The sequence below is a fragment of the Salvelinus alpinus genome, chromosome 22 (genome assembly GCF_045679555.1).
Source record: "Salvelinus alpinus chromosome 22, SLU_Salpinus.1, whole genome shotgun sequence".
NCBI classification, from domain to species: domain Eukaryota; kingdom Metazoa; phylum Chordata; class Actinopteri; order Salmoniformes; family Salmonidae; genus Salvelinus; species Salvelinus alpinus.
This window is the reverse complement of record NC_092107.1, coordinates 19621103-19633521: the sequence shown is the minus strand read 5'-3', so window position 1 is coordinate 19633521 and position 12419 is coordinate 19621103. Positions and strand designations below refer to the sequence as shown.

Below are 12419 nucleotides of genomic sequence, written 5' to 3'. Positions count from 1 at the left end.
CTACTTGACTGGGAGCTCGGCACCGTAGCCTGGAGCCACACACTTACTCAACACTTTGCCAATGTCTCCACTGAGAAAGAGAGGGAGAGAGAGAGAGAGAGAGGGGGAAGGGGAGGGAGGAGGGGGACGGAGCAGCAAGAGAAATGAAAAATAGAATGAGAAAATGACAGACCAAAAAATGAGGGCGAAACAGAGAGAGCGATTTAATTTATGTCCTCGCTGCCAACGGAGGAAAGACCAGAGTAGGTTTGCAGGGCTAATTAATTTCTGATGGCCGGGCTTTCATTTGGCTAAAAGGTCACCAAACTTTAAAGGTCATGCACAGTTTCCCACTCTGTGTGTGTGCGTTACTGTTACCAAACCCCTTGAATTACTCTCCAGAATGGATGTGGTGCAACACATAGCCAAGTAAAGACACTAGTAACATGTCATGTACCACAACTCGACAATAATAACACTGAACGTCTTCAGCAATCTGGAAACAATCTGGAAGTTTTCAGTATGTGTGTGTGGTGTAAAGCCATGAAATGCCTTGTTTCTGAAAGACATTGTATAGGTAGGTATGTGCGAAATCGAATTAATTCAATTCTAGCTACGTCCGCACACGGATGGAAGCACAAACACGCACATACACATACACACCCAAGCAAGTCTCTTCTTATTATTGGTGTCCTTTACTAGTGGTTTCTTTGCAGCAATTTGACCATGAAGGCCTGATTCACGCAGTCTCTTCTGAACAGTTGATGTTGAGATGTGTCTGTTACTTGAAAGCTGTGAAGCATTTATTTGGGCTGCAATCTGAGGTGCAGTTAACTCTAATGAACTTATCCTCTGCAGCAGATGTAACTCTGGGTCTTCCTTTCCTGTGGCAGTCCTCATTATAGCCAGTTTCATCATAGCGCTTTGCAACTGCACTTGAAGAAACTTTCAAAGATTGAAGAAATGTTCCCTATTGACTGACCTTCATGTCTTAAAAGTATTGATGGACTGTCGTTTCTCCTTGCTTATTTAAGCTGTTCTTGCCATAATATGGACTTGGTCTTTTACCAAATAGGGCTATCTTCTGTTTATCACCCCTACCTTGTCACAACACAACTGATTGGCTCAAACACATTAAGGACAGAAATTCCACAAATTAGCTTTTAACAAGGCACACCTGTTAATTGAAATGCATTCCAGGTGACTATCTCATGAAGCTGGTTGAGAGAATGCCTAGACTGTGCAAAGCTGTCATCAAGACAAAGGGTGGCTACTTTGAAGAATATCAAATATAAAATACATTGTTATTTGTTTAACACTTTTTTGGTTACTACATGATTCCATATGTCTTATTTCATCATTTTGATGTCTTCACTATCATTCTACAATGTAGAAAATAGTCAAAATAAAGAAAAACCCTGGAATGAGTAGGTGTGTCCAAACTTTTGACTGGTACTGTATATACACAGTATATATAATGAGATTTGACCGTGGACCCCGTTGCAGCAGTGCACTACATAGGGAATAGGGTGCCATTTTGTACACACACTGTGTGTAAGAAGGGGAGGAATCGAGGAGAGAGGTACAGGCTGAAACGACAAATGCACTGCCTGTGCAACCTAGCACAATTCTACTATCAATATCTACTAATGTATGTTATTGTATGTATATTTCAGCTGTCACAACAGCTCGTGCTATATGCTGTGAAAAGGGGGAGCTGGAGTGTTTAACCATGTCCAATGTAAACATCAACAATCTCTGAGTTTAGGTTGTTTTAAGTAACAGGTTCCGATCACAAATGTATGGCAAATCTCATTTGTAGCCTTCATATAGTTAGTTATAGTGCATTCAGAAAGTATTCACACCCCTGGACTTTTCAACATTTTGTTGTGTTACAGCCTGAATCTAAAATGGATTCAATTGAGATGTTATGTTACTGGCCTACACACAATACTCCATAAAGTCAAAGTTGAATTTAGTTTTTTGATATTTAATATTTTTTTTTTTTTTTTTTACAAATGAATTACAAATGAAAAGCTGAAATGTCTTGAGTCAATAAGTATTCAAACCCGTTGTTATGGCATGCCTAAATAAGTTCAGGAAACCGTTCAAGGTAACCGCTCAGGGCTTCACCATGAGGCCAATTGTGATTTTAAAACAGTTACACAGTTTAATGTCTGTTTTAGGAGAAAACTGAGGATGGATCAACAACATTGTAGTTACTCCACAATTACTAACCTAATTGACAGAGTGAAAAGAAGGAAGCCTGTACAGACTACAAATATATATTTTTTAAATGCATCTTATTTGCAACAAGGCATTAAAGTATTGCTGGAAAGAATTTGGCAAAGCAATTCACTTTTTGTCCTGAATACAAAGTGTTGTATTGGATTTTCCCCAAACATATTACTCATTCCCACTCTACATATTTTCAAGCATAGTGGTGGTTGCATCATGTTATGGGCAATGTTCCCTAAAATTCTTTGGGGGCACTGAGCAAATGTTTGGTCTAGTGAGCGGAAACTTGAACTTTGCGAGAATTTATTGCAAATTTTGTAACTCCCAGCGCATTTATAGTGATCACTGAGGTTGTACCCTTACAGTTTTAGACAGTACACAAAAGGCTTGTGTGGCTATTTGAGCCTACCAACAAAACCAATGGAGCAAATCTCATAACATTTTCAAATGGAAATAGCTTTTGATTTCTATGATATATCCTCCAGTAGCCTATATGAGGTGTTTAATGCAGGCTTACATTACATTAGATATTTAATAATGTTTTTACATTATGAAGGGCTTGACATTAATTAATGATTTTATACTTGGTCTGTAACACCATGGGCCAAATAGATGAGTGTAAATTGCATTGTATTGTGTTGTATGATGCAAGAAACCACTTTACAAAATAAAATGTATTATTATTACCATACAGAGAATTAGACACTGTAGGCTACCCCTCTGCCTATTGGCTTATTTGCATATTCAAGCCAGTCTCAAAATAGACATAAGCTTAATACCTGACTGGTTTTTCAAAGACTACTTGAAATGTAGCCTACACGTTTTGTGCTCTTGTAGGAAGCATTAACTACCCATTGCTGTACTATACTTATCTATAACTGGGCTAATAACTCGCTAACTAGCAAAGAATATCAACAATTGTGCACCCACACTCTGATCTGAACAGATCTAAAAAAAGAAAAAAAAAGCGTGTTCACTGAATTCACCTTTCAGCAGGTCAATAACCTAAAACACAAGGCCAAATCTACACTGGAGTTGCTTACCAAGAAGACAGTGACTGTTGGACGAGTTACAGTTTTGACTTAAATCTGCGTGAAAATATAAGGCAAGACCTGAAAATGGTCGTCTAGCAAGTATCAACAACCAATTTGACAGAGCTTGAAGAATTTTGAAAAGAATAATGGGCAAATGTTGCACAATCCAGGTGTGGAAAGCTCTTAGAGATTTACCCAGAAAGACTCACAGCTGTAATCGCTGCCAAAGGTGATTGTAACGTACTGGGGTTGAATACTTTCCTAATCAAGATATATTGTGTAAAACTGTTCATGAATTTTTTACAAATGTTAGAATTTTTCTTCCACTTTGACAGACTATTTTGTGTAGCTCGTTGACAAAAAAATTACAATGAAAATCTATTTTAATCCCACTTTGTACCAACAAAATGTGGAAAAAGTCAAGGGGTGTGAATACTTTCTGAAGGCACTGTAAGTAAAGACTGAAGGAGTTGGCCAATTGCTCACTGGTCAGTCTTGTCTGTCTTTCTGCCTGTACGCCAGCGCGTCTGTCTGCTTGCCCATCTGCCTGCCCATCCGTCTGTCACCACCACTCAGCTACACAAACCCAGTATGTATTGATGTTACACAGAGCATTATGGGCAATGTTCCCTCTAAACTGTGCGCATGCGCGGGCGGTGCCACGCAGTTCCCCAGGGACTGCCCCGTAGAGCGCAAAAGAAATATCAGCCCATGGAGAGAAGCACTAGATTGAACTTCAACTTTCTAGTTTTCTCCCAGTTAGTTAACACTATTAATGTTTCCCTTTACTGTGGCAATAGTGATAAAATCAACGCAATATTAGCCACTTTCAACGCAACATACCGAAACAAAACAAACTATGCAAGAGATTTTGTTGTAGACAGAACGCATCGGAGTAGGATTCTATTGCGCAGAGCTCAGCCCGTACTCTACACAGACATGTGCAGCATAACCAATTAGAGATGCAGTAGGCCTGTATGCAAATAGACCATTGCCATATATGGATCTGTGCCATTTACTTTGAACTGGACTGTGTTTACAGCTGTGGTTGGGAGTAGATGCACTTGTTTTGACATCAAAGCGAGAGCTGCGTGTAGCCACGTGTGCACATTTTGTTAATATCCTTTGCTAGTTAGTGAGTTATTAGCCCAGTTATAGATAATTTGTAGTCAGCAGTAGGGGAGTGATAACTTCCTACAAGAGCACCAAACTTAAACATTTCTAGACATCTTTGAAAAGCAAGTCAGGTAGAGAGCTTTTTTTTGTCATAAAGGGGCAGTGTTGTATAAGCCTGAGACAGGCTTGAATAATGGTATGGGAATAATAATGCATTTTATTTTGTAAAGTGGTTTCTTGCAACAAACACAAAAACATTTTCAGTCACCTCCTTGATAGTAGGCCACCTTGAATGTAGGCCTACTCTGGTAGACCTACATTATGATCAAATAGCCACAATAACCTACTTGGCCACTGTTAAAACTGTATCTTACAGTGGGTACAGGGTCAGTGTTCACAACATTCAAGTTTGCACTCAGAAGACCTGAAATTTGCTCAGTGCCACATTTTTTTTAGGGAACATTAATTATGTGTACTGTAATACATCATGCTACACAGCCCACATACAGTACCACCTCCACTACTAAACTGATGACATTGACCAGGCTCACCTTCCAACTTCATCTTCTTGGCCTCCTCGTCCTTCCTCTCCTTGGCTTTCAGCACCTCATCGGTTTTAGCTGGGAAAGAAAGAAACCCTCATGAGCAGAGCAAATAGCACATTTCTTTATCTTCTTTATCTCTTCTTTATCTCTTGTAGCAACAACATAACACACGTCGCTGAGCAGTGTATTTGTATCAAGTGTTGTAGGAGGAGTTTTCTCTGTTGTTCCCTAACCCGATAAACCCCTTAACACGATAACCTCTCTCACTTTTAATATAGAGACCTAGCTAGCTTAGTCTTATGTTGAATAACCCACCGAACTCTTTAGGTTTAATATCTCACTCTTGAATGTAATAACTGAACTCGGGGCCTTAGATTTAATTGCTTATCGTTCCTCTTAAACCTATTAACCCATCTCCCCGATCTGGTTTCTTACGGTCTCAGGGGCCACCCAGGCTCTGCTTTTGGCCTGCGCATTATCCCAATGAATTGTTCTCCCAGAGCAGTAATAGGAAATCAGCTCAGAAAAAGCGACTGGCCGTAGAGTAAGAGATAAATCAGATCTGGGGGGGCCTCTTGGTTTGCTAGTTTATTGAATCTAAATTGCAGCCCCCTCGCCCCTCCGGCCCCCTTGTGTGGCGCCCCATGCACATCATCCATCTTGTAGGCTGATAATGGAGCCGGCCCAATTCCACCTGATGTTTGCATTATTACATTTTTGCACGCTAACGAGCTGCGGCTAATCCAGCCAGAGAAGAGGAGGAGGACGGGATTGGATGCAGCAGGCGGGGCCTGCATGGCATTTGTCTGTATTATTCTCTCTCTTGCTCTCTCGGTCTCTCCGTTCCTCGATGATGATTTGAATGAAACATAGACCCGGCGTCGCTACATAGCTCTGTAGGCCCCGGGGCTCCCCGAGCTGCAATTACACATATAATCACAATTGGATTTCAACAGAGCCCGCCATTCGCATCCCCTCCTCCTCTCATCTCTTCTCCTCGGCCCTTCCAGCCAAGACAGAATGAAGTGTAAATGAAGTGAAAGACTTCTGCCGTCCCCAACACTTTGTTTTATTATGACCTAATTTAATCAAAGTCCCCATCACAGAATTGTCAGGAATGCAACGATGAACTGGAGTCCCTAATAGACAAAGAGATATACCCCCAATGATGTTCTCTATACGCTGACAGATATTCCCCATAATCTATTTATATTGCGTATATCCGGCCGTGTGTGTGCTGTTGTTTATGAGTGTACATTACCAGTGTGTTGGCTATATAACAGTGGCGTGGTAAGCTTGTATTAAGGTTGTACTAATGTTTTCCAGTAGCTCTCCTTATTGATGTAATTAAACAGGATCTGGCTCCGTTGTGAGGACCGACTTTCATTGTTTGTGGGGGCAGGATCCCCTGGAGGCAGAGCGGAGATGAGAGATGGATAAACAGTTTGATTTTGTGCTATCGCCCCGAGCAGTATACTGGAGAGATGGAGGAAGAGAGAGAAGAGAGGAAGGGAGGGCGAGAAACAGGGAGAAAGTGTGCAAAGCAAAAGGATAAGAGAACCAAGTAAAGGGCTGGAGGGGAGGAAACAGAAACAGAAAATAAATGACAAATCACTCTTCACTGTCTCACTTCTCTCAGTCTTTTTTCACCTCTCTTATCTGTCTCACTTACCCCCGTCTGTCTCACTCAGTGGCTAGTGGTGATGGAAGGGAGGTGGTAACTTGGCGGGATTAGGGAAGTTAGAAGCCATTTGGAGCTAAGTCATTGTCCTAAAGAGGCAGGAACGTCAGTCACATCCGACTGTGGCTGTTGAGTTAAGCAGCCGTGGCACTAGTGTGACGGCCGTTTTGTCTACAGCAATTACTAAACAAAGACGGCGGCCGAGGAGTCACAGGGAGAGGGCACAACTTATGGCCTGCATCTGTGTGCGTCAACACACTAGCACAAACACACCCCTAGTCCATCCATATGCAGTCACACAAAGACCTGTTCGCTCTACTTCCACATACTGTATTCACTCACAAACACGGTACACCCACATTCATTTCATATTAGTTCTCCTCTCCCCTTCTTTCTCTCTCCTCTCTGTTTTGGAAAAGTTTAAACTCATTAAGTGTAATGCTATTGCAGACTCAATTTTACACCGCTCACTCATCAACTAGTACGATAGCAATAAAGCCCAATGGCCCCTCGGAGACGTTAATGCTTTGAAATAAATGATATACTGCAACAGAAACGTAATTAATTTACAGGCCGTATTGATAGCCCTGCCATTCTCGGCACTATCTTTTTTAATCTCTGCTAACATCTTCATTATTGGGGGAAATCGCCTGAGTGAAGGAACCGAGTCATCGCTGATGAATTGCCTGAGAGAGATGCGGCGGCCCACTCAAATGTTGTGTCTCGGCGCATCAATTTCTCTTAAGCATTTCATTATGGCGAACAATAAACAGCGTTGGCTATGACATGTTTTCAACGGTGTAGTAAGTGGATTCTAGGTATATCAGAGGGGGATTCAAATCATTCTGTTCTTATTCTGGTTTATGCGAGGAAGACACTTACCTTGAATATCTTCAAACACCTGTGTTATTTGACACAGGCAAAAAAAGAAAGGCACAATGTCTGTGATAGACAAGGATGTTTGTTGTACGCATGTATTAGAGAGAGACACACAGGAAAATACGTTGTGTGTGTGTGAGGTTGGAGGTTACCGTTATTAAGACCAAATGAGACGGTTACTCACTCTATGGACACTGTGTTAACAAACCTCCAAACGAGCTTCAATGCCATACAACACTCCTTCCGTGGCCTCCAACTGCTTTTAAATGCTAGTAAAACTAAATGCATGCTCTTCAACCGATTGCTGCCCGCACCCGCCCGCCTGACTAGCATCACTACTCTGGACGGTTCTGACTTATAGCCTCCAACACTCTACTCAGCAAATTGGATGTAGTCTATCACAGTGCCATCCGTTTTGTCACCAAAGCCCATATACTACCCATCACTGCGACCTGTATGCTCTCGTTGGCTGGCCATCGCTACATATTCTTCGCCAAACCCACTGGCTCCAGGTCATCTATAAGTCTTTGCTAGGTAAAGCCCCGCCTTATCTCAGCTCACTGGTCACCATAGCAACACCCACCCGTAGCATGTGCTCCAGCAGGTATATTTCACTGGTCATCCCCAAAGCCAGCACCTCCTTCGGCCGCCTTTCCTTCCAGTTCTCTGCTGCCAATGACTGGAACGAATTTCAAAAATCACTGAAGCTGGAGACTTATATCTCCCTCTCTAACTTTAAGCATCAGCTGTCAGAGCAGCTTACCGATCACTGTACCTGTACACAGCTCATCTGTAAATAGCATCCCCATATTTTTATATATATATATTTTTGCACCCCAGATTCTCTACTTGCACATCCTCATCTGCACATCTATCACTCCAGTGTTATTGCTAAATTGTAATTATTTCGCCTCCATGGCCTATTTATTGCCTTACCTCCCTAATCTTAGTCCATTTGCACACACTGTACATATATTTTTCTATTGTGTTGACTGTACATTTGTTTATCCCATGTGTAACTCTGTGTTGTTGTTGTTTGTGTCTCACTGCTTTGCTTTATCTTGGCCAGGTCGCAGTTGTAAATGAGAACTTGTGGCCGACCTGGTTAAATAAAGGTGAAAATAAATAAATAAATAAAATAAAACTGGCAGATAAAATCTTCCTTAGAGCATGACTCAGAGGCATAGCCCCCCCCCCCCCCCCCACACACACACACACACACACACACACACACACACACACACACACACACACACACACACACACACACACACACACACACACACACACACTCCTACTCCAAAAACACCAAACTCTACCTATTCTCCTCCATCACATCCATCCATCCATCCCTGAGCACCAGCGCTCTCTCTTTCTTTCTCTCTCCCCTTCAGCCTCAGGTCTCTCAATCAAACCAAACAATGCTCATCCTGCTCCTCTGTGATTAATTACCCAGGCCAGAATATCAAAATCAAACACCCCCGTGTGAGGAAAAGGGGCTCCGCTTTAGAGCACTGCGCCCACCGAGGGCAGACAGACAGGGGGACGGGAGGCTACGCTTCCCTGCCTGCCTGTGTGCCTCACAACACACCTCTACCCCCATCCAGCCCCCACCGCGTTAGAGAAGTCCAGTCCATGGGGGAACAACCCTTGCCCCCCCTCACACCCCGCTAGTCTCCTCTGCATTTCCCTCTCGTTCGTAAGTTCCCTGGTCCATCAGGCGCTCGGTCCCCTTTCAACCCAGAAGGAGGGGTTTTACTGCTAAGTCTGTATCTTAATGGCACCCTATTCCCTTCGTAGTGCACTCATTTTGATCAGGGGCCCGAAGTAGTGCACTAAATAGGGAATAGGGTGCCTTTTAGGATGCATCATACTACTACTGCTGGTAGTGATGGTGGTGGAGGTCGTGGTGTAAGGAGGGGGAGAGGGAAGGGTTTTTTAGACTGATCTACACTGACTAACTAATCAGATGGAACACCATCCATCACTTTCCCTCAACAGGGCTCTCTATAACCCCCTCTAACATCCCATTCACATCACCCACACACCTATAGCTTAGCCAACGTCGAGACATGATCTCTGTCCGAAATGGCACCCCATGCACAATGTGGTGCACTCCTTTTGACCTGAGCCCCGTGGGATCTCCTACGGGCCCTGGGTCAAAAGTAGTGCACCACAAAGGGGACAGGGTGCCATTTGGGATTCAGCCCGAGACGTTAACGAGAGAAGGGACTGGAGGAAATCAACGCAAACAATGGAGTGAACGGAGGGGAATAGATAGAGTGGATTGTGTGAGGGAGTAGCCTGGAGGAAGAGCTCATTTGCACACTACAGACTCCACTCGAAGAACCCCCAGGAAGTGCAAACAGAACCTCTGGTCTACTGACACAGCTCAATACGTCCTGCGGAACAACAAAGACTAACAGTAAGCAAATAGTATCAAACCAAAATGGAAAACAGTGGGATAGAAAAGGATAGAAAAACATAGAGAGAAGCACTGTTCTGACTGAAATAGAGATGCTCAAAAAGTCCGCTTCTGAGTATTACCCACTTCTCAACATGTTACGGATGTGTGGGTAGGGGTGTGTGTGTGTGTTCGTGATGCGTGGGCCAGCTGTTTGGTCGCCCGCAATTGCTAATAACCCATCTGCAACCACCCTACTATATGTGATAAAGGAGAAATCTGAGGCCCGCACCCGTAAATATAGAAAATGCACTGTAGAGAGCCGCCGGAACAATATTTTATGTAAGCCTTATTTAGATAGGCCTATGTTTCTGATTACAATTTCCAACATTTTAGTAGCCTATTTGTTACTCAACTTGTCTATAATTAGATACATGCAGCTTCTCGTTACTTGTTGCCCTAGAACACATGTCAAAGTCATTCCACGGAGGGCGGAGTCTCTGCGGGTTTTCGCTCCTCCCTTGTACTTGATTGATTGAATTAAGGTCACTGATTAGTAAGGAACTCACCTCACCTGGTTGTCTAGGTCTTAATTGAAAGAAAAAAAAGAAAAATCAGCAGACACAAGCCCTCCATGGAATGAGTGACACCCCTGCCCTAGAAGACTAAAAAAAACCTTGCTCACCAGAAAATATGTCATACAGCGATAGAATGAACGCTTTAATCTAGTTGACATCTGTAAAGTTTCTTCTTCCATCTCGGCTTCTCCCTCGCAGCAAAGACGTTTGGGGACAGTTCCCTTGACGTGCCATATATGAAGTCCCCGTCTTGTGACTGTCAGATTTATATAGCACCTCACAATCGTCACACATAACAGCTTTCCCAAGCATTAAGCTACTGTTCAGGAACTCCCTTCTCTTTATTTTCAACTCTCCATTTCGCAGCTTTTCCCTTATCGAATTAAACTCAAACATGGTCCTTTTTCTCTCAGTGGATCGAAGTTAACTTTTTCTGCTCAAAAGCATTTGGCAATTGGCATGTATTTGGCGTGTGTACAGTTGGCCCTAAAGCTTAGGCACTAACACCCGATAAAACATTATGAAAGAAAAACCTCAACGTAGCATATAGATATGAATTGCACAAGAATTATACATTTATGGATTTTTAATGCATTGTTTTGGCTTAATTCAACCCGCCCACCACCTACCCGCCCTTCATCAACACAATATTTCATGCCCCTAAACCCCGCCCCGCAGATATAACCGCGAGAACGGCGGGTCATAAGTCAATCTGCGCATCACTAGTATGTGTGTGTGTGTGAGTGTGTGTGTGCTGGATGTGGGTGAGTGTGTTTGTACTGTATGTGAATGTGTGTATGTGCGTTTACCGAACGTGTGTTTGTGTTTGTGGGTGCGTATGTGTGTGTGTATGGAGAGTAGAAGGGGGGGGTTCCTGTTATCCACCCGCCAATCAAAGTGAATCTGAATGTCAGGAGGAGAGGAAGCATGATAAATCAACCTTACGCCCAACGACAAACATAATATTAGCAGCAGCACCGCGCGATTGGAGAAATGTCCCATTGAATCAGGAATGCACTTTACAGTGCGCCGCAGCCAGGCAACCTGCACAGTGCAGACACACATACGTACACACACACGCACACATCCATACATCCATCCATCTGTCCACAGGCCAGGAGACGAGAGGAGAGACGGATTTAAGTGAATAGGATGAAAGGATAAAATGATCAGCCATTAAATTAAATTGAATCCTTGTGGCCTCTCTAGGCTTCCTTTAGCACTAGAATGCATATGGCGTCACAGTTAGGAATAATGAGGGCAAGAGGTGAAGTGTTTCTCACCAGGGCACTGCCACTATCTGCCACTAGGTGGCACAGGATACTGTGTGCCATAGTAACAGACGAGAATACCAGAGGCCTGTATGTGTGTGTGTGTGTGTGTGTGTGGGTGTGTACGTGCAGATGGGCTTATGTGCATGTAGTCCTATTAAAACCAGTCCATGTACACCTTGTAAGGCATAATTTTGAACAGGGGAATCAGGCCGGTGCTTTCATTTAGTTGAACAATAGGTGGGTGGAAAAGCCTCCAGAGAAGCATGATAAAAACGTATGGACAATAAAACACAGACAATTATGGACAAAAATACACTGAAACAGTGACTTCATGTTTCCTATAGTAAATAGAAAGTATGAGCAAAAAAAATGGGATGTATTCATTAGTGCACACTGTAGCAACATTTTTCACAACAGCAAACGTTCTGCACTAAAAACATGAGTTTTAATTGGACAAATTCAGGGAGGTCACTCCCTGTTTCGTCCCGTTTGATTTTGTTCGGTTCCAAGTGAATACACCCCTGAAAAGGGAGGGCAGAGACCAAACCAACCACACGGCCTGCCATCCAGCCGTGGCCTCTGATCTACTATCAAGAGAATGTAATGACGGCCCATAAAATATTAACAAACAAAACAATTAGAACGAGATATCTTACCAATTCAATCAATTATTCATTGACAATCGTCTCAG

General features: G+C 43.0%; 1 protein-coding gene across 2 annotated transcripts in view; it reads right to left on the bottom strand.

Moving 5' to 3' along the window:
* The window catches only part of rsrc1 (arginine/serine-rich coiled-coil 1), a 181418-nt gene that overhangs the window by 23519 nt on the left and 145480 nt on the right, over positions 1–12419 (bottom strand). For both annotated transcript variants that reach the window (XM_071359466.1, XM_071359467.1), the window contains exon 7: positions 4919–4987. In XM_071359466.1, the coding sequence (XP_071215567.1) occupies positions 4919–4987 (69 nt within the window). The remainder of the gene's footprint in view (positions 1–4918; positions 4988–12419) is intronic.